General features: G+C 34.1%; 1 protein-coding gene across 3 annotated transcripts in view; it reads left to right on the forward strand.

Annotated features, from left to right (window-relative positions):
• Positions 1–22,638, forward strand: part of MRPL22 (mitochondrial ribosomal protein L22) — a 40,262-nt gene extending 17,624 nt beyond the window's left edge. For all 3 annotated transcript variants that reach the window (XM_051978780.1, XM_051978781.1, XM_051978782.1), the window contains 4 exons: positions 8,789–8,854; positions 10,913–10,990; positions 13,693–13,762; positions 22,354–22,638. In XM_051978780.1, the coding sequence (XP_051834740.1) occupies positions 8,789–8,854; positions 10,913–10,990; positions 13,693–13,762; positions 22,354–22,565 (426 nt within the window). In that variant the 3' untranslated portion in view covers positions 22,566–22,638. The remainder of the gene's footprint in view (positions 1–8,788; positions 8,855–10,912; positions 10,991–13,692; positions 13,763–22,353) is intronic.
• The last annotated feature ends 3,972 nt before the right edge of the window (positions 22,639–26,610 follow it).

The following is a 26,610-nucleotide window of genomic DNA, read 5'->3' on the forward strand; positions in this document are numbered from 1 at the left end:
ATTAAGAAATAATGGGGGAAGGATGGATGGAGGGAGAAGCAAAGAGTGGGTGAAGAAGACAAGGGAGGGATCCATGGGTGGGGAGAGGTTAATTAATAGCAAAACAAGTTAAGGAGCAGAATTAAAACAGAGGAGTTAACAGGGATGGAAAAGAAGATATATATGCTAACACTACAACAAGGATCAGAAGGAGAATTTATTAGGAAAAAAAATACAGCTGGAAATCATTGATTGCAGACAAAGTCACACTTAAACATTCAATCAAGAGAGAAATCTACATTATATGTCAACCACACTAATATTGTTTTAGTTGCATGTTTACTTATATATTATATATATGTGTATGTATGTATCTGAGTATAGATAGATGTGTATGTATGTTTCTCTATAAATATATGTATATGTGTGGGTGTGTAGGTAGTTGTGAATGTGTGTGTGTGTGTCTGTGTGTGTGTGTTTGTAATGGTATATATATGTATCTATCTATCTATATATGTAAATGTTTTGTGCTTAAGCACAATAGCCTATTTGAGGGAGGTCGGGGGGAGGAGGAGATGAAAGGGACAAAAATAATAGAATAAAAAAAGTATATAGCAGAGAACAAAAGATACCTACAAGGAAGCAAAAAAAAAAAAAGACGCTTATGAAAATAATTTGTTTTACTTTTATATAGTCTTTCTTGAACTGGTAATTTATTGTTGCATATTTTGAATCCCTCCCTGATGTTCTTCTGGGCACTTGAAAATGTTCTGTTTTGTTTTCCTTTTCTGTCTTTTTGCTCTTCTGTTTTTGTTAAATAAACAGAAAATTAAAAAAAATTAAAAAGAAAGTAAACTCAAAATATGAAGAACTATGCTTCTATTTAGTTCTGTTCTAGTTCACAAGGCACTTTCTTTTTTTTTTTTTAATCTATATACTTTGAGGTAGTTAATGAAAGTATTCTGGTTAGCAACTTACAAATAAGGGCATTCCTGATCAGTAAGTTAAGGATCTTATACATAGCCACATGGATTAATCAGGTTTTGAAGCCAGGCCTTCTGATTCTAAGCCTAGTTCTCTTTGCATTAATTTCTAAGGATACTGAGATGCTTCATAATGATACTGAATTGAATCTAGATAGGTATGAAATTCATTTTCTCTTTTTAATTGGGGCCAGTGGAAACTCTAATCTTAAAAAAAACAAAAAACCAAAACCCAAAGCTATTGGATATTTTGTTTTTACACCATCAACTTTTCCTATTATATCATTCTTCCCCTTCCAGAGAGCCATTGCTTATAAAGAATAGAGAAGTGAAACAAAATTTAGTTCAGCTAACCAACACATTAGTTATCTGTAACACTTGCAGTGTCCCACATCTCTAGATCCCCTATGAGGCTTATTTTTATGTGTGGCTTGTAAGCTGACTCTGAAGTTCCAAAAGAAGTGTTCCAAAAATTACTGAGCAATGGTAGTATCATTGAAATAGAGCTTTCCTAAGTGATTACTTTGTAAAGGAATAATATGTGGAGCTGTAAATTTTGGCATGGTTTTGTGTGTGTGTGTGTCATTTTGTAATCATTTTTGAATACGTGAATATTGCCTTAGAGTCATTTGAAGTGATATAGAAAAGTGAGTTTCATTAAATCTAGTATTACACAACTTAATCATTCTAATTCATTCACTATATTTGTCTCTAAACACTTTTTTGGCAGATATAAAAAATCAGATTCACTTACAAAGGATGAAATTTGGCCAAGATTGAAAGTATTTAAAGGCATGTATTGTTGGCTCTGATGGCACCTTTGAAAGCACCTTGAGGAAGTATTTTGAGAAGTGGGGTAATGGAAAAAAGTAATAGTCCCTAAGTTAGGATATTTAATTCTCAGCCTCTTGCCTGCTAGTAACTCCTTATGTTTGTAGGCAAGAGTCTTTATCTTTCTGGGTCTCAGTATCTTTGAGAGAATTGAACTAGGTGATTCCTGAGGATCCTTCCATTTGGAATCATTTATTTTAGAAGATCCTTTATATTTCTGACATAACTCAGGCCTCATACTTTCTAGGATTTGTACCAAGAGTCCTTCAATCTCTGTTCCTTAAAAATCTTTCCTGATTCTTTCCCAACCCCTGCTGCTAGTGCTCTTCCTATTCAATTTACCTTGTATTTATTTTGTAATCATTCTGTGTAATCGTCTGCATAGACATTAGATCCTATATTTAGCGCTGGAAGAAATCTTAGAAATCATTCAGTCCAGCCATCACATTTTATAGATGAGGAAGTGAGATCTAGAGAGCAAAAAGCTTAAGATAACATGAATGAGAAATAGCAGTGACATGATTCAAACCCAGGTCCCTTAACTCCACATTCACCATTCTCTCCCCTGTACCATGATATCTGTCCCATGTGGACTCCTCTTCCCCCTCTTCTCTCTTTTCCCCCTCACCTCTGTAAAATATAAATTCTTTGAAGCCAGGATCTATTCCTTTTTTGTCTTTGTAGCTTGTCATAGTGTAGACAGTTAATAAATATTTATTGGTAGTTTCTAAGGTCTCACCAGCTCCTAGTGCTCACAATATATGTGTAGTCCTATGATTTTAAGAACCAACGTGGCTACTTTGAAAGGATAAACCACTTAGAGTATATGAATTCTGGTCTGTGTTTAAAATAGCAAACCAATGACAGTAACTTAAAGTCTTCTTATTTCAGTACTTCAGGGATCTCTAAGTTCACCAGAATGGCCATTCCCACCCATGTTACACATTGGAGAGATTCTCTTCTAGAATTGAAGTGGCTAAACATTTTCTCACCTCTTGGCTAACTTGGTTATGAGCCTATAGATGTTAATGGACATACAGTAAATATCACACCCTCAACATCTTGGGAGGAGCTGCCAGTTTGTACCTTACTGATATCACTTTTTTGCCATAGTTATGCAGGAATGCTTGATTGTCCTGCCTTCTTTTTTGGATAGGTGACAGTTGCCCACAAAATTAGGGATGAGGAATTGGGGATCTAGATAGCTGTGGAACCTTTAGTCTGGGCTTTTTGGGGCCGGTGCCCCCCATTCTTCATGTAGCAATTTGATTTGTTGGTTTCTGAAAATTATCATTCAAATTTTTTAGAAAGGAATGTGACTTGCTTATGGTAACTCGGATGGATGTGGTGGCAGAATTCAAATCCAGATCTTTTAACTCCAAATTCACCATTTTTTTCCACAGCAGGGGGTGGGATGGGTTGGGCTTTAGTTTTAGAAATTGGAAAGACCTGAATTTAAATCTTTACTCAGTTACTTATTAGCTATGTAACCCCAGCCAAGTCATTTAACCTCTCTCAATCTCAGTTTATGTATAAAAGGGGATCATATTAGCAATTACCTAACAGAGCAGTTATGGGGATCAAAAAAATGATATATGTCAAGTATTTTGCAAACCTTAAAGAGCTATATAAATGTTAACTGTAATATTACACATTATATTATTATTTACATCATAAGATCTTTCAGATCATGTCCTTTAATCATAGATATCCTTCAGGATTCCTTCTCTGGGCTCTGTCCTTCTTTCCCCTCTCCTCTTTATATTATTTTATTTGGTGATCTCGTCTTTTCCATCGATTTAATTATAAACTCTATGCTGATGAATCTCAAATCTACCTGTCCTGCCCCAACCTCTTTACTGATCTCCAGGAGTTTTGCATCTCCAAATGCTTTTTAGATGACTTGAACTGGATGTCTAGCAGACAACTGTGGCTTAGCATGTCCAAAACTGAACTCATTCTCTTTCCCTTTAAAATGCACCTCTTTCTGCTCCTAGCTTCTCTATTACTATTAAAGGTGCTATCATTTTTCCATTCTGTCTGGCTCACAAACTAGAAGTTACCCTGGTCCCTTCACTCATTCTCACCTACATCCAAACTGGCCTCCAAGCCTGTTGATTTTACCTTTACAATATCTCTCAAATATCTTCCCTTTTCTCCTCTGGATTCAGCAATCTGATGCAAGTTCCCATCTCACACCTGGATTATTTCAGTAGTCTGCTAGTGAGCCTGCCTACCTCAGGTTTCTCCTCACGCCAATCTATCCTTCATTTAGCTACAAAATTAATTTTCCTAAAGCAAAAATCCAACTGTCTTATCCTGGTACTCAGTAAACTCTAATGGGTCTTTGTTGCTTCCAGGATCAAATACAAAATCTTTGACATTCAAAGCCCTTCTTAATTGAGGACCATCTCCATACACTTTAAAGTTCACTGACACTGTTGTCCTTGCTGCTTACAGACAAGGCACTCCATCTTCCATGTTTTTATTTCTTTTTTTCCCTGTTTTTTTTTTTTTTTTAAGTTTTTCCCTTTATTCCCTTATTCAAAACAAATATAAAACAGAAAAAGAAAAAGAAAAACTGCCATGTGCACAGTAAAACAATAGAAAAGGTTCAAAATATAAAATAATTTCCATTTCAAGAAAGCCTATATAATAAATACTATATATTGTGTTCAGAGCTGTCCATCTTTTTTTTTTTTTTTCTTATAGATTTTCTTTTGTTTTCTGTTCTGCACTTTTTTACCTTATTTTTTTTTCCCCTTTTCTCCTCCCTCTCCCAAGAAGGCCACAGTTAAGTGTGGGTGTATATATATGTATACACACATATACATATCTATAATCACATACATTTGTACACCTATAACTATAATGACACATATATACACATGTGCATTCATATACATATCTATGTAAGACTGTATTATGCTTGTTTGTCTTCTATTTTTCTGAAGGTGGATAAAATAATCCTTCATAAGTATGTCTTGTCATATTTTCCTCAATCCACGAACTCATCATTCTCTTAACCACAGCAATATTCCAAGGTTATGCTATCTAGTTATTTTAAATAGTCTAAAACAATATTGATTAATGTGGCTGACATTTAGTGTAGTTTCCCTATTTTTCTCTTTTGATTAAATCTACTATCCCTGATTTTTTTTTAACCTAATATATTCTACCCCTGAGCCTTATTATTGTATGTGTTCATATCTCTTATTTCCCCTTCCCTTCTGACTTCTCTGCTTTACTTCTATCTACTACCTTGCTTTTCTATTACTTAACCTGTTTTCCCTCCATGAACCCTTCTCTTATTCCCTCCCCAGCTTTTCCCTTTCTCTTCATCCCATTCCAGTTAATCTACACATCAATCTATAACTCCTTGTATCCCTTTTATCCTCTTATTTCTTTGTAAATTCAGAGAGTTTTGTATATTATGTTGTTTCTTTAATCTGGGTCTGATGTAATTCTCTCTAAAAATCTCTCTTTATCCTCTCCCCTGAATCTATCCATTTACCCTCTTATTTCTTTCTGAATTTAAAGGACTTTTATAATCCTTCTAGATATATCTGTTTTGTTTCTTTTTTCACCCATTCCCAATGAAAATAGGGTTCCAGAACCACTAGTCTTCCTCTCCATCTGATTCCTCTATGTCAGTTCTTTTGTCATTTTTCATTTCTCTGTCTGTTCCCCATTCCTGAAATGCTCTCCTTCCTCATCTCCATCTATTGGCTTCCTTATTTTCCTGTATTTCTTTATCCATATTTTGTAGGATATTTTCCCAACCTTTCTTAATTCTAGTGCTTTCTTTTAGTCATTTTATTTTAATTTCTTTTAATTATTTCCTATTTTTCCTACATGTAAATTTTTTATGTCTATATTTGTATATGTGTGTGTGTGTGTGTGTGTGTGTGTGTGTGTGTATGTATTTGTTGCTTGTCATTTCCTCCATTATATTGTGAGTCCCTTGAGAGCAGGGACTGTATTTTGTCTCTTTTTGTATCCCAGGCACAGAACCAGGCACATAATAAGTACTGTATAAATCTTTCATTATTAATAAAGATTAATTGATGGAGAGATGCATACATATATACACACATATGCATACATATGCAAATACATGATACATGTATGTATTTTTCCTCTGGAGACAGTTGGATTTATGATTTCCTTTGTGTGGGGAACTTCCAATATGGAAACTCTTTCTACTGAGGCAGACAGGCAGCTCTTCTCTACTCTCAGGCAGCCAGGTGCTCCAAGCCTTGTGCTTAAAGTCAATAAGATTTGAGTTCAAATGTGGCTTCAGACACTTATTAGCTGTGTGACCCTGAGCAAGTCTTTTTAACTTCTGTTTGCTTCAGTTTCCTGATCTGTAAAATGGGGTTAATAATACACTTACTTCCCAGGGTGGTTGTGAGGATTAAATGAAATAATAATTGTAAAGGACTTAGCATAGTGCCTGTCATATAAGTGCGTGCTACATAAATATTAGCTGTTACTATTATTTGTTACCATTATTGCTTGATGGACACTGAGTTAATGATCATATTGCCCATTCCCATTTCCATTATTCCAATCTCCATTGTCCATTCTTTCTTCACTATGCTTTGCTACCCCTCTTGATTATATGTATTTATATACATATATATATACACAGAATATATACATATACACTAATAAATCTGGGTATGATCCCTGTGTAAGTAGTCCCTCAATCAGTGCAGATCCCATCCTGTTCATGTATATCCTCTTATCCTGTGTAATTCTTGTCCAGATTCTTTAAATGTACTATAGAATATCTTCTCAATATTCACAATTCTTTTTTGTGGCTCTTTTTATATTTTGTGAGGATCATTTCTTTATTCAGGCATTCCATCAGATATTCTTTGCTCTTACTATATTGTAATATTCTTCTCTAAATTATAATATTCTCTGGGAGCAGGTTTCTTTTCAGTTCAATAATCACCTCAAATGCAGACAGGGGTTAAAGTCCTTTATTGTCTTCTTCAACATCTCATCTCCTTCACTTGGGGCTCAGCTAGTTTTTCTTAGAGGCCTTCTGTAGTTTTGGTTTTGAGAGCTTAAGCTGCGTTCTCTGGCTCCTGAATCTCCTCGACTGAATCTTGGCTGAGACTCCAAGAGCTTCTAGTGGGCTTCTCCTTTTTGACCTTGACAACTCCTCCTTATATATCCCACACTGAGTATATACCAATCATTATATCACTAGGAAAACATTATTTGTTGTAGGATTAAATCAATGCTAAACTAGATTTAACCACTGTCTCCTCAATTCCACTTACTTAGCACCTTGTTTCAAGTTCTGGCCCATAACACTATATGACTAGCCTCATTACTTTTCTTATCATATATTTCTTGTGCTCTGAACTATAGTGGTATTCCAAGATTCAGAATCATACCATATCACCACTATTTCAAAAATATATTTTTTGTTTTTTGGTGGATGAAGGGTTGTAGCAGCAGCAGCAGCTTGGTGTTGTTGAAGCATCTCTATAATTTTCCAAATAAAATCTGGTCTGTTCTCTTCATCCTACTCAGTCTAGGATTCAACTCATTGTCCTTCTGCTATGTCTGTCCTTGGTATATATATCATGTACTAACTCAGTGGATTTGCTGTCTAATCTTATGTTATAGTTTGGACAATAGATTTTTTTAAGTTTACATTTAGTTTTCACACATATTTCACACAATTTATATGTTGTGTATATTTGTTAATATGTATGCTTACATTTGTTCAGACTTACCAATTTATAGGTGTAGGGAACTTCTAGTAACGAAAACTCTCTACCAATACATATCAGTAGCTTTCTCCAGTGTATATAGTTTTAGTGTCTGGAGTACCGAGAGGTCAGGTAAACTGACAAGGATCACAAAGTGATGATGTGCAGTAGGAGAACTGGAACCCTGATTTTTCTGAGTCTGAGACCTTCCTTTAGTTGTTATGTCACTTTTTTTTTCTTGTATATTTTTTTCTTATGGGTAAATTTTATTTTATTTTTTGAAAAGGATTCATTATTTTAGGATAGCACTTTCAAAGGCAGTAAGAAAAGCATTTTCACTATGCATATTCTTATTTTTAAACCTTGTGTGACTTTTTTCATACATGCTGAATATTTATTACATTATAATTTATTATAACTACTAGACATTTTAAAATGTAAAAATGATAAAAGGAAAAAGATTAAGAATTGTTGCAATGTTTGTACTCTTGTAACATATTAAAAACTTCTTTTTTAGTTCAACTGAAGTATTCAGAAATAATATATCTCTGGTCTTAAAAGTCCTTTCCAGACTTTTTCCCTTTTCCCCTTCCCCTATGTAGAAAGATGATTAATAGGACAAAAACCCTTAAGATACAGGTAATAAATTGAGTGGTAACCATATCAACAAATATGTAAACAAATATGAAAAGTAGGCAAAATAGATAGAGTAAATATTTAATAAATAAAGTTAAGATCATTGCTTTCCTTAGCCCCAAAGTGATTAAGCTATTGACTCATTTAAGGGCTTTCTCTTCTTTTATCCTTTTTATGAAAAGGGACCTTTTCCTTAGAGAAGATATTTTCTCTATTAAGAAAAGATTAAATTTATAACAAGGAGAGGTCCAAAAGGGAATGGAATAGTGACTGCTTTTGGAGACGTCTAAAATGTTAACTCCACACTTTATTCTAACATATTATTAACTTTTTCTTGTTCAAAATTCCTATGAAATGTTCCCTTTATCTTAGTAGAAAGATATATCTGAGGGTGGAGGGGGACTATACTGGTTTTCACATCTCTCTCTGAGGTAGTGATGACTTGGATATTAGATTAAATAAAAATGTTTCTGAAAGACTTATAAGACACAAAGTACAGAATTAATATACTTTTAATTTATAACATTTCTTATGGCATCTCCTTTATGTAATTAAAGCAACAATAACCTTATATATTATTATTGTTTGGAAAAATTTATCAAAATTAAAAAAATCTTTTTCCAGGAAATATACCACTCCCGAAGACAAATAAAATACAGCAAAGACAAGATGTGGTACTTGGCAAAATTGGTAAGATTTTTAACTGGAATGTGAAGTATTTAAGAAAGGAAGCAATTGATTTTAATGTCTGTGTTTTGGAAAGTTACATACCTTAGAATAAATAAGATTGATTTTTAAAATATAACAAAAAAAGCTGTGTTTTTTGATGATGTTTATTTCTAAAAAACAAAAAAGCCTAAAAGAATGAAATTTTAGTTCTATCCAGACAAGTGTAGTGTAGTTAATGAAAAAGAAATGCTTAAACTAAAGATCTGCAGAAACTATTTGGTGATCCTGCTTAAGCAGCAGAGAGTTTTGAAAGTTTTAGGAGGCCTTACCGCTCACAGCAAGTCAATCTTCAGTTGATGCTTCCTGATTTGTTATCTGGGAAATGAGGATTATGAATAAAGGAGTCCAAAGGAAGGAATACAGGCAAATCCCCTTTCCTGTGAAAAGAGGACCTAGCCTGCTTCTTAATCTATAACATTTTTTTTTGCAATTCCTTGACAGCTGTGTGCACTCTCTGCCATAGAATCTATGAATTTTATTTTTGTTATTGTTGAGTTATGTCCCACTCTTTGTGACCTCATTTGGGGTTTTTGGGAGGTTTTTTGTTTTTAGCAAAAATAGAAGTTTGCCATTTCTTTCTCCCACTCATAGATTAGGAAACTGAGGCAAACAGAGTTAAGTGACTTGCCCAGGGGCACACAGCTAGTAAGTGTTTTGAGGCCAGATTTGAACTCAGGAAGATGTTTTTTTTTTTTTTTTTTTTTTTAAATAATAGCTTTTTATTTTTCAAAATACATGCAAAGATAGTTTCCATCATTCAGCCTTGCAAAACTTATTCTCCCTTCCTTCCCATCTCCCTTTTCCTCTAGACAGCAAATAATAGGATTAAACATATACAATTCTTCTAAACATATTTCCACATTTATCATGCTGCACAAGAAAAATCAGAACAAAAAAGAGAAATAATGAGAGAAAAAAAGACAAGCAAGCAAACAACAAAGGTGAAAATACTATGTTGTGATCCACATTCAGTTCCCATAGTCCTCTCTCTGGATGTAGATGGTTCTTTCCATCCCAACTCTATTGGAATTGGCCTGAATCATCTCATTGTTGAAAAGAGCCATGTTGAGAAGATGAATCTTCTTGATTCCAGATTCTATCTACTGCGGTGCCACCTAGCTGCTCCAAATTTTGTTTTAGTATTTACTAAATGGGTATATTTTAGCAGAACTAATAAAGTTTATCCTTAAATTATTTAAAGTTAGAAGAATGATTTTGAACTAAGGATCCTTTGTTTTTCTTCCTATTTTGGGGGATTCAATTTCTGCCTTAAAGGTTGTTAGCTTAAATAAGACTTTGACTTTTCATTCATTATTCAATACAACAAACATTTATTACACATATACTATGTGTAAAATAAGATACAAAGATAGATATAAACACAAACCCTATTTTCAAGGAGCTTCCCTTTTTCTTCAGTTGGTGACTTCCTGCTTGGGACTACCATTTAAGGAAAAACTGAGGTGATCCCTACATACTCACTTCTTTCCTGGCTCTGCTCCTGATTTTGACTCTGGAATTTTCAGCCTTGCCATCCCTTCCTTCTCTTTACTTCCATTTCCTTTTAGCTCATTTTATGTGTTGTGTTTCCAGATTTAGACAGCTTAATGAAGAATTAGAGAGAAAAGAAACTAGAGTTAGATAGCTTGGGTGGGAGGCCCGTATAGTAATCTTGGTAAGAAGAGAAGTCTTAAAATAAGATGTTTTATAAATGGGAGTATGGTTAAATGCAAAAAGAAACACCATTCTTACCCTCAAAGAGCTTGTATTCTGTCCTAGTAAGACAACACATAAAAGGAAACTGAAAAATTGGGGTTAGGAGAGAAGATGGAAAAAGAATTCTGGAGAGTTATGAGCAGACCCCTTAGAGGATTGAAGGGGTGAACATAGCTATCTTGGGCACATACTTTAAAATGGAAGTTCAGAGGAAAGGGCCATATGGATGGAAGTCAATGATGGTGGGAGGAATGATTACCTTCTAATTGTGCTTTTGTTTTCTTTGCCATTTTATAATTCTAGATAAGAGGAATGTCCATTGACCAAGCCCTGGCCCAGATGGAATTCAGTGACAAGAAAGGGGCAAAAATAATCAAAGAGGTAAATTTGGTGCTTTTTTTTTCTTTTTCTTTCTGAGGAAATTATTGAGTTTTAAGGTCCCTAAGTTTCTTGCTATAGGTGCTTTAAGGAACACTGAATTAATATTGAATTTTGTAGCTGTGGGAAATAAGACATTTATGCTGTGTTATTGTACATTATTCTGTATATATCTCCTTTATATTACATATTTACTTTTCTTTATGCCAATGGTCATTAGCAGGAGCTAGAATTCTTGTATTCTGCTGACACATTCTTTACAGGTGCAGGTTTTAAAAGTGCTCAGTGAAGAACTAATATCTTTGATAGAAGTTTATTTAAACCTTACTATATTAGTTCCTTTGAAGTGTCAACTGGACCAAATCAGCCTCTACCTATGGATAGCCAGAGCCAAACAGAGCAGGCTAGAGATAGGAGAATCTAAATGGAAGTTTAATTTTAAAGTAAGGGAAATAGCTTGCAAGCAAGGACACGTATTGCTGGGGAGTTTACTTCTAGCGGGGGCACCCAAGGCATGTGTGGGGAGAACCTAATATTTATACCAATGGTTGTTCAGTGATCTGTAGTCCTGACAGTGAGGCCTAATAGCAACAATATAACAAGTTTGAGTCATAGCAAAACTTCTTAACTAGAACTTATCTGAACAAAGAAATCTGGTGCTGGTCAAAGCAATACAGTAATTATGTGATTTTGCCAGAGGGTGAATGCAAAATATTGTTGTTATACCAAGCTCAAGATACATGGCCTGCTTGATTGGCCTTATCTGGAAAATGGGGTGCTTCCTAATATCTTAACAGAAATAAAGTACTCTTCTGTATATTGCCCCTTGTCAATCTGGAGACATCAGGCTACAGCATTAAGTTCTACTTCTTTAATTGATTTTCATTTAGAATCAGTTCTCATTCTTTTGATTTTTGTATCTTCCTTGTCTTGAGACAATTGTTAACCAGGTATATTCTCTAAGAAATCACTTAAAAACATTTGCCTTCTATACTCATTTTTTATTCAATAAAAATTTATTGTTTACTATGTACTTATTGTTCTAGGTCTTGAAGGAGATATTAAGATAAACAAAAAGTAATTTTTTCTTCTTATTTTATGAGAAATGATCAGCAGACTGTTTTCAGAAAGACCTGTAGTGTATTACATTAATGGCTGCTAAGTGAAGTGAATAGAACCAAGAGAACATTATACACAGCAACAGTATTATGGGCTGATCAGTTCTGATGGATATGACTTTTCAACAATGGGATGTTTCAGGGCAGTTCCCATGGTCTTGTGATAGAGAGCCTTCTATACCCAGAGAGAAGAAGACTGTGGGAACTGAATGTGGATCATAACATAGTATTTTCACTTTTTTTGCTGTTGTTTGTTTGCATTTTGTTTTCTTTCTCATTTTTTTGATCTGATTTTTCTTATGCAATGTGATAATTGTGGAAATATATATAGAAGAATTGCACATATTTAACATATATTGGATTGCTTGCCATCGAGGGGAGAGGGATAGGGAGAAGGGTAGGAGAAAAAAATTTGGAACACAGGGCTTTGCAGGGGTGAATTAGCTCCCTCTAATGACCATTGGCATAATTTTGAAAATTATCTTGAAAATTATATTATGTTTTGAAAATAAAAAGCTTTAAATTTAAAAAAATAATAATTCTTGCCCTCATAGAGCATATATCTAGTATTAAACATTTATTGAATGCTATTGTCTATGCCAAGGAATATTGTATCATTAAAAATTTTTTTAATTAGTATCTTTTGTTTTCACATTACTAGAATTTCTCCCATTGTTCCCCTCTATCTTCCCCAAAGAGCCATCGCATTTAACAAATAGTATTTTTCTGAGTCAAAAAAAAAAAAAAAGAAGAAAAAAATCAGTAAAACTGATCAATATATCAAAAAAGTGTAATATATACATTGTGCCCCATCTATGGGTCGCCTGTCTCTGCAAAGGAGTGAAGTGGGAATATCTTTTCAAATATTCTTTGGGGCCATCTGGTTTGCTTTGGATTGTTTTATAGTTTTTCTCTCCATTTGCTTTTTTGATCATCATTGTATATATTTGTATATGTTGTTTTCTTGACTTGACTTACTGCACTTTGCATCAGATTGTGAAATAGTTGTTCTGTGTTTAAAAGGAGCAAAGACTCATACCATGTAATACATAACCATATTTGACTTTGTAATTTTGTTCTGCAGAAAGTTCTCAGTTCAAACTATCCCTGGAGTTCTTATTTAGTTTTTGGCTTTTAAGAAAAAATTCTTAAATATAATTTTTGAGAATTGCTCAAATGGCTACTATAGATACAGAGTTTAAAGGGAGAATGTCAAAATTTAAAGCTATATTTCAGCTTTTTGTGGAGCTAACTTTCAGAGCAGTTCCTAACTTACAGACATAATTGTTCAGTATCCTAGGGTCCTGCTTGCAATTGCTGCTTTCTTTTCCTTTACAGATTTTCTTACCCTATGAAAACTTAAGCAGAATCGCTGATATTTCTTGCATTTGCAAATCTTGTCTAAAGAAAAAATAATCTTTCTGTCCCTCCCCCATTATTATTTCAGATTCCTTTTCTAAAATTGACTTTTCTGTGAATGTATCTATTTAATGTCCTTATTATGGAAATAACAACAGGAAGCAAGAAACTACATTTTGTTTTAACTAAGATTCATTACTTCTAACTTTTTTGTTCTCTTTGTTACAGGTTCTTTTAGAAGCGCAAGAAATGGCAGTGAAACATCACAATGTAGAGTTCAAATCCAATTTATACATAGGTAAAGGATTTGATATTTTTAGTACTTCAAAAGGGCTTTCTTAGTGATCCCAAGTGCCTTTTCTAATAAAGTTCTTTTATGTTTGGTAACTTAAGATTGAGTGTATCCACTGAAAATTGTGGTTAATGATTAATCTTAGAAGTATGCCAGTGTTAGCCAGATACAAATGTTACTAGAATATATAATTCTTCTCTGTTCCTTTAATGACTGAGGTAACATAGGGCATGAAATCTGTGGCCAGTAATTATGATAAATAATTAGTGGTGATCTAGTACTTTAATTGGTTGTAGTTTTAACAGTTTTCCTTTTTAGTATTTACTCACTTGACAAATATCAAGAAACAAATATTTTCTCACGTAAAGGAGAACAGAAAAAAAGAGGACTGCCTATGAAACAATTAGTTTCCACTATGTATAGTGGAGATTTTTGGGGGGATATTTTTCCCATTTCAAATCCTACCTTTCTTGTGATCTTAGGTAATTTGCCTTTCAGAACTTTCTTCTCCTCTCTTTGTATTGAAAATTTAAGTAATTGATTGATGCTTTTATTTTTTCTTCATTTCTTTTTCCTATTGCTATCACTGTCCATTAACTTTCCCCTATTAAGCCTTTTTTATAATAAATAAACATAGCAAAGAAAAAATTCATATTGACCATGTTCAAAAATACCTTTTTTTTTTTTTGCTATTCTATTAAAAGGTGGCAAGCATGAATAATTGTCAGTCTCCTGAAGTTATGATTGATCATTACCTTGATCATAGTCCTTATGTCTTGCCCAGTTATTTGCATTATATAAATTCTCTCCTGGTTTTGCTCATTTCATTCTTTGTCAGTTCACTAAAGATCTCCCAAGTTCTTGTAAATTCATCTGTTGTCACTTATAGCATAATCATCTTTATATATTATCATTTATTCAGTTATAACCCAATTGATGGGCACCCACTTTTTTTTTCTGGTTCTTTTCTACAACAGAAATTACTGCAATAAATATTTTTGTACACAGCAGCACTTTTCCTGATCTTTTGGAGTTCTTAATGATAAAATAATAGTTAGCATGTATATAGTGCAATAAGGTTTGCAAAATAGTCTACATATTATCTTGCTTGATCTTCACCACAACTTAGGGAGATAGGGGCTATCATTGTCTTTATTTTATACATGAGAAAACAGGCTGAAAGAGGTTACTTGACTTTTCCAAGATTACAGTTTGAATTTCCGAGGCAGAATTTCAACTTCCTGACTGCAGATCCAGTACTGTATTTACTGCATTACCTAGATACCTGGTAGTGGTTGCACTTGGTCAAAGGATATTCTTTGTTTAGATAGTCTGCTTTGTTTTAAAGTATGGGTTCTTAACCGTCTTTATATTATGGGTCTCTTAGGCAGTCTGGTGAAGTTTACAGATTCCTCAAAATAATGTTTTTCAGTGCATAAAGTAAAATGCTTAGGATTATAAAGAAAACATTCTGTTGAAATACAGTTTATTGAAATATTTAAAAAACAATTATTGCAAGGCTTTTTTTTGTTAGTGATTAGTCACATCAGCAGTGGTTTTAATTATTTGCAGGCTGTGGACCAGCAGCCTAAGTAACAGTGCATCATCCTGGACCCTAGACATAGGTAATATTTCAGTTGATTTCACTGATAAAAATACAACAAAATAGGACAATATTTATGGCTTTAAAGATCACCATTCTAAACATTTAGTGACCCCAAGGCCACCCTTACCATCTTAGAGGATATGTTTTATACTTTTTGGGGTCTAGATAGAAAAGTAGTGACCCTGCTGATTTTAATTTTTTTTTCATTGAGGCTAATTCCTACAGGATAAGGAGTATTGCTGAGGCAGTAACCTAGAGCTTAGAGTTTTATCACTGTTTCAAGATAAAAATCCTTCCTAACCAGTCTTGCATATGGCATTTGCAGAAAGCAGGGAAGCATGAACTTAGGACAAGTAGTACATATATTCTTTATCTCACGGGAAAGCCAGAGGCTGGGGGAAAATTGATTCCTGAGAAACCAAAACATCAACAAAAAAGCAGAACTCAAGATATAAAGTACTTGTCTTTCACAGAGAAGGCTAAGTAGAGACTGTACCGGATTTAGGCCTTTTAAATTGATTCTCAGATTATAAATATAACTACTGTTCACCATACTGTAGTTAAAGGTTTCTGAAAGTATAGGAATGATTTTAAAATGATTTGTTTTTAAGCCACTAGTGGGAATAAAGTATTAGTAGTAAAAGCTCTTTTTATCTTTAATTATAATCCTTTTAGTTTGAATCATCAACTTTAACAATGTCCTTAACTATTTGAATGGTAAAATCTGTTAGATTTTAAATGTCATAATGGCTTGGAATGAACAAATGACCACATATGTTTACATTTTTCTTCTCTCGAGAAACATGTTTTGATCACTTGATATGTGGAAGATATATTAAGAGATAAAAAAGAAAGACAACAAAGTATCTGCTCATGTACTTACTTATGTCTACTAGAGGAGATAAGCCTTGTGCATAAATAAATATTACATTTTCACATTATAACATTTATTATAAGAAATCTAAATGCTTGAAATCCAAAACTGAAGTTATCTTCTCTCTTAGATCTGACCTTTTGCTTGACTCCCCTATTTCTGTTAATGGAACCTGCTTATCCTACTAGTGATCTGAACTGAAAGCCAGTTTTCCTCTTTCCTCTTTCCTCTTTTTCATCCTTCAGTTATATCATTTAATAAGTCCTCTTGATTTTCCCTTTACAATATCTCATGCATCCCCTCCCTGCTTTTCCTTACTGCAACAAACCTTTACTACACCTAGACTATTGTAATAGCCTCTAACTATCCTCCCTGACCTCAGTTTCTGTAATCTAGTCTTGACAGAATTGTCAAAATAATAATCCTTTTGCACAGGCCTCTTGATAAATGTTGACTGATTAATCTGACCTAAAAGATCTTTCACAATCTGACTTTTTATATGTTCTTCCTCAACTATTCCTCTATGTTGTAGTCAAATTAAACCACCAGTCATTTCTCCTGATCTTGTCTTTTATCCTTTTGCTTATGCAATTTAAAATGATCTTCCTCAAATTTTCCTGAGTCAAAAGATAGGGACTGTCATTTTTCATTGTGTCCCTAGAGTCTTTTATATACTAGTTAGTTCATAAATGTTTCTTGAATAAGAGACAAAGTGCTAAATTTAGAAGAAGAACCTCTGGTTTAGGAGAAGGAAAGTTTTTATGGAGAAAGTGGCATTCAAACAGTTACTTGAGGTGTGGGTAGAGATTGCACAGAAGTAACTGGGCGGAGGGAAGAGGATTGGTAAAGAATGATACTCCAGGTTGGTGGAAAAACATGTACGAAAGCATAGAGGTAGGAAATCCACTAGGTATGGTTAGTGTGTAGGTTGCTTAGTTTGTCTATAATATATGGTGTAGACAAGCAGTATGGTATAGTAGATTGGATGCTGGACATGAAGTCAGGAACATTTGTGTTTGGATCTTGCCTGAGACACTTGCTAGCTGTGGGACAGTGGCCAAGCACTTAATCTCTTTGGCCCTCAGTTTCTTTATCTAGAAAATGAGGGGGTTGCATTCAGTGACCTATAAGGCCCCTTCCAGCTCTAAAAATATAATCCTATGATCATCTGTGTGGTAAGAGAAATAGTGAGAGTTAAAGTTGGAAAGTTAAATTGACCTCACTTTGTGAAGAGTCTTAAATTCAAGGCTTAATATTTCAGAGTTTATTTGATGGATCCAAGGGGATCAGTGGAAGGTTTTTGAGCTAAAGTGTGTGATGTGATAAGAGATATATTTTAATAACAGTACTTTGGTAGCAACATGTAGGGTAGATTGATGAGGGTATTGAAGGTAGGAAGCTGTGATGGGGAGGTCAGATAATTAGGCATCATCTTTGATTTTGTATTCTTGATGGATATCAAATGAAATAATGTAGGTGAAAGTGCTTTGAAAGCCATAAAGTGCTTATATAATTATAAGGGATGTTTTGCAACAAGCTCCTCTCTAAGGAGTCCAACATTTATTACAAAGCTTCCCTAGGCCTCTCTCTACCATTTTTAGGTAAAGTAGTTGAAGCTGTTGTTTTCCCCTAACTTCAGCAGCAATTACCACTGACCTCAGCAGTTTTGTAATCAAAGAAAGATGTTGATGCCTAAGCAAAAAATTCTCAATCTTCCAAGGCTATATTATACTGTAAGAAGAATTTTTATTAAAAAGTATTTGTGCTTTTAAAAAAAATCCAAAAGTATGCATCTCTCTATATGAAAATGTACTGAACTACCATGAAGAAATTAAAACCTTTTTTAGAATTTTTCTGAAATAGATTGAAAAAATGATATGAAATTCCATTTATTTGTCTCAGTACCGCTTTCCTAAAGGAGCTGTTTATTCTGGGTGAAATGAAATCTGATTCCTGCTAATCTAGAATTGATAGAGGTAATTATACTTTCTTCTGGAATTCAATTAAATTTCGACTTTCCATTGAAACATCTTATTTTAAATCAGGTTCCCATATTACTAATTATATTCTGGCACACGCACAAGGAAATCAAAATGGCAATTTGGATGACTGCAGGGCCATGGTAGTTAATCATAAGCAGTTTCCTATAGGAACAGCATGAATAAGTAATGTTAGGGAATGCCCAAAAACTCAGCAGGAGATGAGGTGGATGAGGAGCAAGAAAATTTTCTTAAACCCCCTTAGTGACCTTTCTTGCTTTATGACTCTGAATACAAAACAGAATGAAATAATTTTATTCATTTCCATAGGAAGATGTGTTTCTTAACTGGTGGTAATTGAATTCTAATGAAAATTAAGGTGATCATAAATTTCTGTAAGTAGTAAGCTTATTATAAACAAAATGACCCAATCTAATTTTTGTTTCTCAGGTGAGGGAAGAAGGTTAAATATGCTTATAAAGCAATAGAGTATTTATATGAACATATGGAAGGACCTATTGTCAGTTCCATAGTTTTTTGGGCCACATTTAACCCTTCAAGCTGCTTGGGAGAAGTACTTCATTCTAGATTTTCAAGGCAGGTTGAATTGAATTCAAGTATAGAATGGAAAGAACCTGGAATTTAGAATTAAGAGATCTAGGTTCCTCTAGGTATTAGTTATGTGACTTCAAAGCAAAACAAAACAAAACAAGCCCCCCCCCCCCCAACAACTTAAGTTTTTAGAGATGCCTCTTCATCTGCCAAAGTAAAATAACAGTACTTATACTACCTACTTCATAGAATCATTTTGAGTATCAAATGAGATAATGAATTTAAAGTCGTTTGAAAACCTTAAAGTGCTATCTGGATTAAGCTATTTTTATTATCCTTCAGTTTTTGAGGCCTTTCATTTTCTGAGCGATTGGGTGTCTGATAATGAATGGAATGAGATTGTTAAACAAGACAGTGCTATTTATCAAGACTCTACTTACCTTGTAGGACTGTTTTATCTCATATTTTTAAAGACTCAGATATATAATGACTGGACAAATTATTTAGCCTTCTTGATTCTTAGTTTCATCAAAACGGGACGATTGGACTACATGGCTTCTAAGGTCCCTTCTAATTCTAGATTTATGCTACTATGAAACAGACATTTTTTTAATGACTATAGTTGTAGAAAAACTTTTTTTTTTGGCTGTCATTTTGTTTCAGCATCAACCATTTCAAGCTTTTGTTACAAGCAAAGATAGAGATTTTCTAGTGTTTTTGGTGGTATATGTTCGTATTATAACCTAATTTCTTCAGATGGCTGTCATCAGTCTGAAACTGTTATTTGGTATTACATGACCACAGATTTAGAAAGTTCATTTCTCTTCTAGACTTATAATAATGACCAAAGTCATTGGGAATAGCTCTTAACAAGTGGACAAGGATGAATCAAATGTCATGTCTTAATGATTCATGATATCAGAAGTGATGAGTTTTGTAGCAATTAATTTTGTGAATTAATGTTCATGACAGAAAGTGAAGAAAAAATAACTACTAAGGTAAAATGCTAAGAGAAATTTGTATTTGAAATTCTAGTTATTATGATTTTTAAGACTCATGTTAATGATCTAAAACATTTATGGTCCTCACTTTTTTGAGGGATCTAAACTCTTATGTGCCATTGCCAAGTATCTAGTGAATGTCTAGCACAGAGCTAGACTTTAGTGAAAATACATTTGACAAAAGATGTATAATATGTATATGATAAAAGAAACAACTTCAAGGAGAGATAAGACATCACAATATAAGATATATATGATAGTGTGTCACGTTGAAAAAGGCTGAGTAATATTATAGGAATACATTCTTGTGGGTTGGAATGATTAGAGTAGACTTGAATGCAGGAACTGGATCTTGTAGCACAAGTAAGATTTGGACAGACTGTCAGGAAAAGGGAATATTCTAGCGAGGAGAACAACATAAACAAAGGTGGAGGTAAGCATTTTTTTTTTTTTTTTGAGATTTAGGAACAATGAGGCAATTAGTTTGCCTAGTGTATAAAATTCATGTTGGATTTGGTATTGGATGAGAATGGGGACTAGATTAAAGAGGACTTTGAATATCAAGGTTGAAAATTTGACCTTAATCCCTGAGACACGGAGGAGTCTTGAAAGAATTTTGAGCAAATCTAGTAACCTGGGTTAGGAAGATTAATCTGATCCTAAAGTTCAGGATTGATGGGTGAGAGGCAAGACTAATTATGAGGATATTGTCAAAGTTCTTTATTCTTTTAGATCTCCAGTATATAATAGGTTATTCTTATGTGTCAAATAATGTGTTTACTATTTTGAAGCAATTTCCATTTGAAAGGATTAGGTCCACTTTGTTATGAGGAAATGATGGGTAAAGTGTCACAGTTATTGATGATGTTTCATGATTTTGAGGTAAAATGTGTCATTGGATTATGGCTTCTGAGGTTTTATTATTTGCATACATACATACAAATATTTCAGGGAAATGAAAGAAAAAGGTTGAACACATTCCCCAGTAACAACCCCTCCTCAAAAAACTCCTCCCACTCTCTTTTGGTAAGTAGTTCAGTCATTTAGTTTGATGCCATATAAAAATTCTACTTTAAATAATACTTTCATTAGTGGTGTAATTTAGTCATCATTTGTTTTGAAGCAAGTGCAAAAAATTAGACTATGACCTCTCGGTGGAAAAAAGCTACCATTTTGATAAACATTGTGGATATTCTCTCACAGGATTCCCAGGCTGTACTTGAACTCTTGGTGCTCTGTTTTAGAAAGATCTTTGTAGTGCAATTTTCTTTCCAGAACTTTTTGATGAATTTTCAAAAAGTCAGTAGAAAATTTGAGGAGGAGATTGAACAGATCTGCAGGGCAGGTACTCCATTATCTTACTCAGAACCTTCTTAGCTTTATTTTTTGCATAATGAAAATAGTACTGCCAAAATCTCTCTCACAAGAGAGAATACCCTGAGAGAATCTCTTCTCCCTTCTACTATATATTAAATTTACATAAAGCTTATTTCTATCACAATAAGAACATAAGAGTGATGAAGATTGCTATTAATTGAATTGGTTAAAATTCTTTGAATTGTAGACTTTATTGGTTTTAAAAGTAAAGGGAAAATTGGATTGAGAAAATTATACTTTTGAAAAAGGAAAGATATTTGGATTTATTAATTTGGAACAGTATTTTGGGTGACTAGATTTCTTCAGAAAATAGAACTAATGGTATTAAATTATATAGTATTTAAAAGATTCATGCATTTTACAATTCTGAACAATAGGCAGCGTGGTGTGTGGGAGGCATTGTGGTGTAGTGGGACACAGTAGGTACATAATAAATGTTTATTGAATTGGAAAGAGCACCATGCTAGACATGAATCAGGAGACCTGGGATATAATAATTTGTTTGTCTCCTTGCCAAATCATGATGACCCTCAGTTTTCCCATCTATTATTAATAAATAAGTTGATGCAACTAGATAACTCTTAAGATATCTCTTTCAGCTTTGACATCCTCTTTTCTAATTTATGGCATTGTTATATATTCTATATTAATGTATGTTAATAAGATTGAGTTTTCATTCATGGTAGCATTCATGAACATACCTGCAATGAGTGAACAACTAACATTCAATTCTTTTAGATTTGGTAGTTGTTTAGTCAACAAACATTTGTTAAGTACTTACTTTGTGCCAGGCACTATGCTAAACACAGGCTAAAGTAGTCAAGGTTAACAGCACAAATCATGTTTTGGAAAAGGTTGTGTGGAGTACAATAAGGGGTAAGAAAGAGTGACTCATTGGGATGTTTGAATAATTTCTTGTTGCAAGTGCATACATCTCTAATACCAAAAAATTAAAAATTTTCATAGTATGTTGGTATTTGTGCTAAGTTAAATTAGTTAGATTAAGAGTTCATATAAGTTCATATAAAGTTCCTAAAAAGGTTGGCATAATCTGGAGGAGAATAACCTATTATGGGACAGATTTTCAAACCTTAACACAGGCCCACAGATACCTTGTTTCAGCTCTGACTTCCTGTAAGTATAGCTGTCCTAAGGGCATATGGTACTGCTGGGTAACATTTTCTAAAATTGACCTTTTCTCTTTTTAGCTGAATCTACCTCTGGTCGGGGCCAGTACCTGAAACGCATCCGCTACCATGGTCGGGGTTTATATGGCATTATGGAGAAGGTTTATTGCCATTACTTTGTGAAACTGGTGGAAGGACCTCCTCCTCCTCCTGAGCAGCCAAAGACAAGCTATGTCCATGCCAAGGAATATGTTCAGGAGCTTCGTAATCGGACCATCATTCATTCACTATGATGACTTCAAACCCCACTGTGTCTATTTTCCTCCTCCTTTTTCTCAAAAACATAAATAAAAAAACAAAGACAAATGTTTTTGTGGTTTGTCATTGGCTTCTATAGTACTGTGTATCCAGCCTGAAGGAAGCTGCTTATTTTATATTAATATTTATAAGGCTCTGCCCATTATACAAGCCTCTGGGCATATTTGTATGTGTCTGCAAATTAGAAGGCAAGATCTCCTTTCAACTCTAGTGAGAGGAGGTTATTGGTAAAGCTTTCTTAGGTACACTTCAAAGGAAGTGTTAATTTTGTAGCTACTGTCCTGCAGGTGGCAGTTTTGCAACTGAGAACTCCCGACCAATCTTGCATCTGGGAAAGTAAGTCTGCCCTTGTTTGACTTAGTTCTCCCATCTCTGACTGAAGGTCAGTGTGTTTGTAGTTTGATCTATTTCACCACTGAGGAAGTTCTTTGAAGTGATGTTGGTTCTGGCATCATTGCTATAGAGCAATGGGTGAAGCCCTAATGTATTTTAACTTCTCAGCTTAATATCCAGTATGAAGGAATAGCTTATGTTTCTGTATTGTCTTTAAGGCACAGAAAAAAACCAGAATCATGAGAATAACTTTTATTTTTACCACTTTTTTTCTCCCTCTTGGATGGAAAAGCGGAGAGTTAACTATCTCCTTGACAGTGTTTATTGTAAATACTTGTTCAAAATTGAATTGTTTTGCTATGTCACTTCAGACAAAATCATTTAACTTCTCTGGGCATCAGTTTCCTTATCTATAAAATGAGAAGTAGTTGATCTAGATGATCTCTATGGTTCTATCCAGCTCTGCTATCCTAGAGTTTTATGACAAGAGTATGATTAACTACTGAGAATGAATCAAACCCAAATCTCCTTTTCTGGATTCCAGAAAGAGAGCAGTAGGTGGCACTCTGCTACCTCTAATGGCTAATGGAGAGTCAGCAATAAATTGGCAAAATGTTCAGCATCTCTTTGGGCTGTAGTCAGGCATGTGTACATATATTGTCTTGTAACACTCCTATTGACAGTTCCTGGTAGAATGAAGGGTTGTGTTCAACACCATGGTTTAGGATGACAGTTTAGCTGTGAGTTGTATGATCAGATTCTTGTGCCTTTGACTTCATGACTGGGTGAGTCAGAGATCACCATTGTTCAAGGAAGGAAGTAAAGGATTGAGCCAAAAGTATTCTGAATTCTAATACTGCTGTTGAAGTTTAGTAATAATAATAGTATTTATATAGCTTTTTAAGGTTTTGTAAAGCCCTTTTAGGACCTTATCTCATTTGATAACGAATGTACAAAGAAACTTGGATTAGGATTCAGGAGACCCAAGCTAAAATTCCAGCTATGCCAATAAGTAGCTTTCTGACCTTGAACAAGTTATATAAGCATTCCTGAGTTTTTGTTTCATCTATAAAATGAGTGGGTTGAAATAAATGACCTCTTAGCTCCAAAATTCGGTTATTCCCCGATGCCCTTTGGACTTTTTGTCTTGCTCCTTTTGTGTGATTGAAACACACACACACACACACAGATTAGGAGTTCATGATAATAAATCAAGTAAGTGCTTTGTAAATTAAGCAATATAGAAATAATTAGTTCAGGTCATTGAAGCTACATTTAAATAGTTTTGAAAGTTGAATACTTGTAGCAGAAACAAGATGAATACCCTTAGGTTCTAATGGGAAAAGTTTGCCTGTGACAGATCTTTCTGCATAAAAGCTTTGTTCAGAAATGCTCCTGGTGTGCTAATGAGTGTGTCCCATTGCTTTCCATGGTGCAGAGCTCAGCTGGTGGTTTTCTTAGCTGAGGGAAAGGTTTCTAGCATATGTGGTTAGTGGCAGTTTCAGGCTTCACTTGAAGTTTACATGTTCACCAACCAATAGCTGTCAAATAGACATTTTTTTTCCCCTTCACTGACAGCCTCTTAATATGAAAAGCAGTTTTAAGTCGTAAAATCACAGAATTTTAGAGTTGGAAAGGACCTGATAGGTCATCTCATCCAACCTTAATCCATAGCTTGTCCTTTGAAGAGATGTAATGGAATAGAAGAGAATTTTCTGAATAAAAGTGACTATTTAAAAGTTCCCTGCCTCAATTCAAAAGTAACACAATAGGGGAGAAGAGGGAAAAAAAAGCCTTTTGGGCTTATTAGAAACAGATGCTGGAAAATCCATAGAGATAAAGTCATTCCTGAATGTCTGAATGTTAAAGCATCTTTATCCCTCTTCAGGCTGAAGTTTTTTAGTTGGAAGTATGCTATGTGGATTATGTATTACCTGAACAGCTGAGTCAAATGTGTTCATTTTTATAAGCTTGTAGCTAAGCAATGGAAAGGAAGAGGAGGAGGAAGAATGATATCAAAATGAATAAAGAAAGGCTCAGTCTTATTAGATGAAATACCAGAGTTCTTAAAATACACGTAATGTCTTTCTAAATGTGACTAAGGCCATTTCTTGTATTGTCAAATCTCTGCCTCATTTTCTTCTCTGTAAAATGGAGGTAATAATACTTAACCTCCCAGGCTAGTGCAGATCAAATGAGTTATTATTTGCAAACCTTAGAGCACTGTACAAATGTAGCTGCTATAATTATAAATAATATTACATAAAGACATTGGTTGTCCTTTCAGAGATTTAACACTAATTCTTGAAACATTATTGCATAAAGTCATAATCACTTATAATTTATTAAAATGCTTTCCCTTATAAAAACTCTGGATGTTGTAGAATGTGAAGTACCATTAATATTTCAAAGAAGAGGAAACTGGGACCTAGAAAGTTAAAATAACTTCTTTAGGTCAGGTTGCAAAGCTAGTAAAAAGCGGAATCAGGACTGGAGTTCAAATCTTATTACTGCAAGTCCAGTGTTATTTCTGCAGGAGACACAAGCAATGTAATGAGACATTTATTACTTGTATATTCTGAAAGGATCTGGAAATACAAAGATAAAGTCAATACTAAGTCCCTATCTTTTAATAAGAAAAGTTTAAATCTTTCTGAAACCCAATCAAATGTCTCTGCCATTTCCACTTAGATGTCCTATAGGCATCTCAAACTATGTCCAAAATAAAATTCATTATCTTTCCTCCTAAACCCATTCCTAAATTCCCTATTTCTTTTGAGGTTACCACCATTCCACCCAGGTTTGCAATCAGGATTCATCCTCAACTCTGTTCTCACCATCAATCATATGAAAATCTGTGGCAAGGCCTTCTGGACTTGTATTGGTATAAAGAGCCATAGCTGGACATACTCTATGATGGTCCCAAAATTGTGCAGTCATTTTGATCTTCTTTGAGCACAGAGGACAAAGAACAAGAATCCAATCAAGTGTTTTGGATTCTATCTCAATCTCTCTCACATCTACTCGGTTATTTCAATTTGTACTGTAGTAACCTTAGCTTAGGGCCTTATCAGCTCTTGCCTGGACTATTGCAAAAGCCAACTCCTTAGTTTCCATTCAATTTTTCCCTTTAAACCATCCTTTACACAGATCTGGCCGTGTCAAGAAGTTCAATGGTTTTCCATTGCCTTTAGGTTTAAAAACAAATGTCTATTTGGTATTTAAAACTATTCACAATCTGGTTACAGCCCAGAATGCTCTTATTCATTTTCTCTTCTTGTAATCCTTCAAAGCTCAACTCAAGTGCTGCCACCTTTAAAAGACCTTTCTTAATTCTTGCATTTGTTAGTGCTTGCTTTTCTCTGCTTTCAGTCACTGTGTATTTTTGGCATACATCCTTTATTTACTTGTCTATGGATATATTGTCTCTCCCATTAGAATATAAAGTCCTTATAAGCAGTTACACTGACTTGCTTTTGTATTTGTGTCCTTAGAATTTAGACTAGTACTTGTCAGGTGGTAACATTTAATAATACTTGTTGATTGATTGGTTTATAAGTAGAGTTAAGTCAGAAGATTTTCCTGGAGGAGGTGAGTTTTTGGAATAGATTTTTTAAGGAATTAGAAGGGCATGTAGCTAACATTATTCATTTTTCTAGAGGTGATTACTTTTTCTAAAATGACTGC

The sequence above is a fragment of the Antechinus flavipes genome, chromosome 2, assembly GCF_016432865.1.
Source record: "Antechinus flavipes isolate AdamAnt ecotype Samford, QLD, Australia chromosome 2, AdamAnt_v2, whole genome shotgun sequence".
NCBI classification, from domain to species: Eukaryota; Metazoa; Chordata; class Mammalia; order Dasyuromorphia; family Dasyuridae; genus Antechinus; species Antechinus flavipes.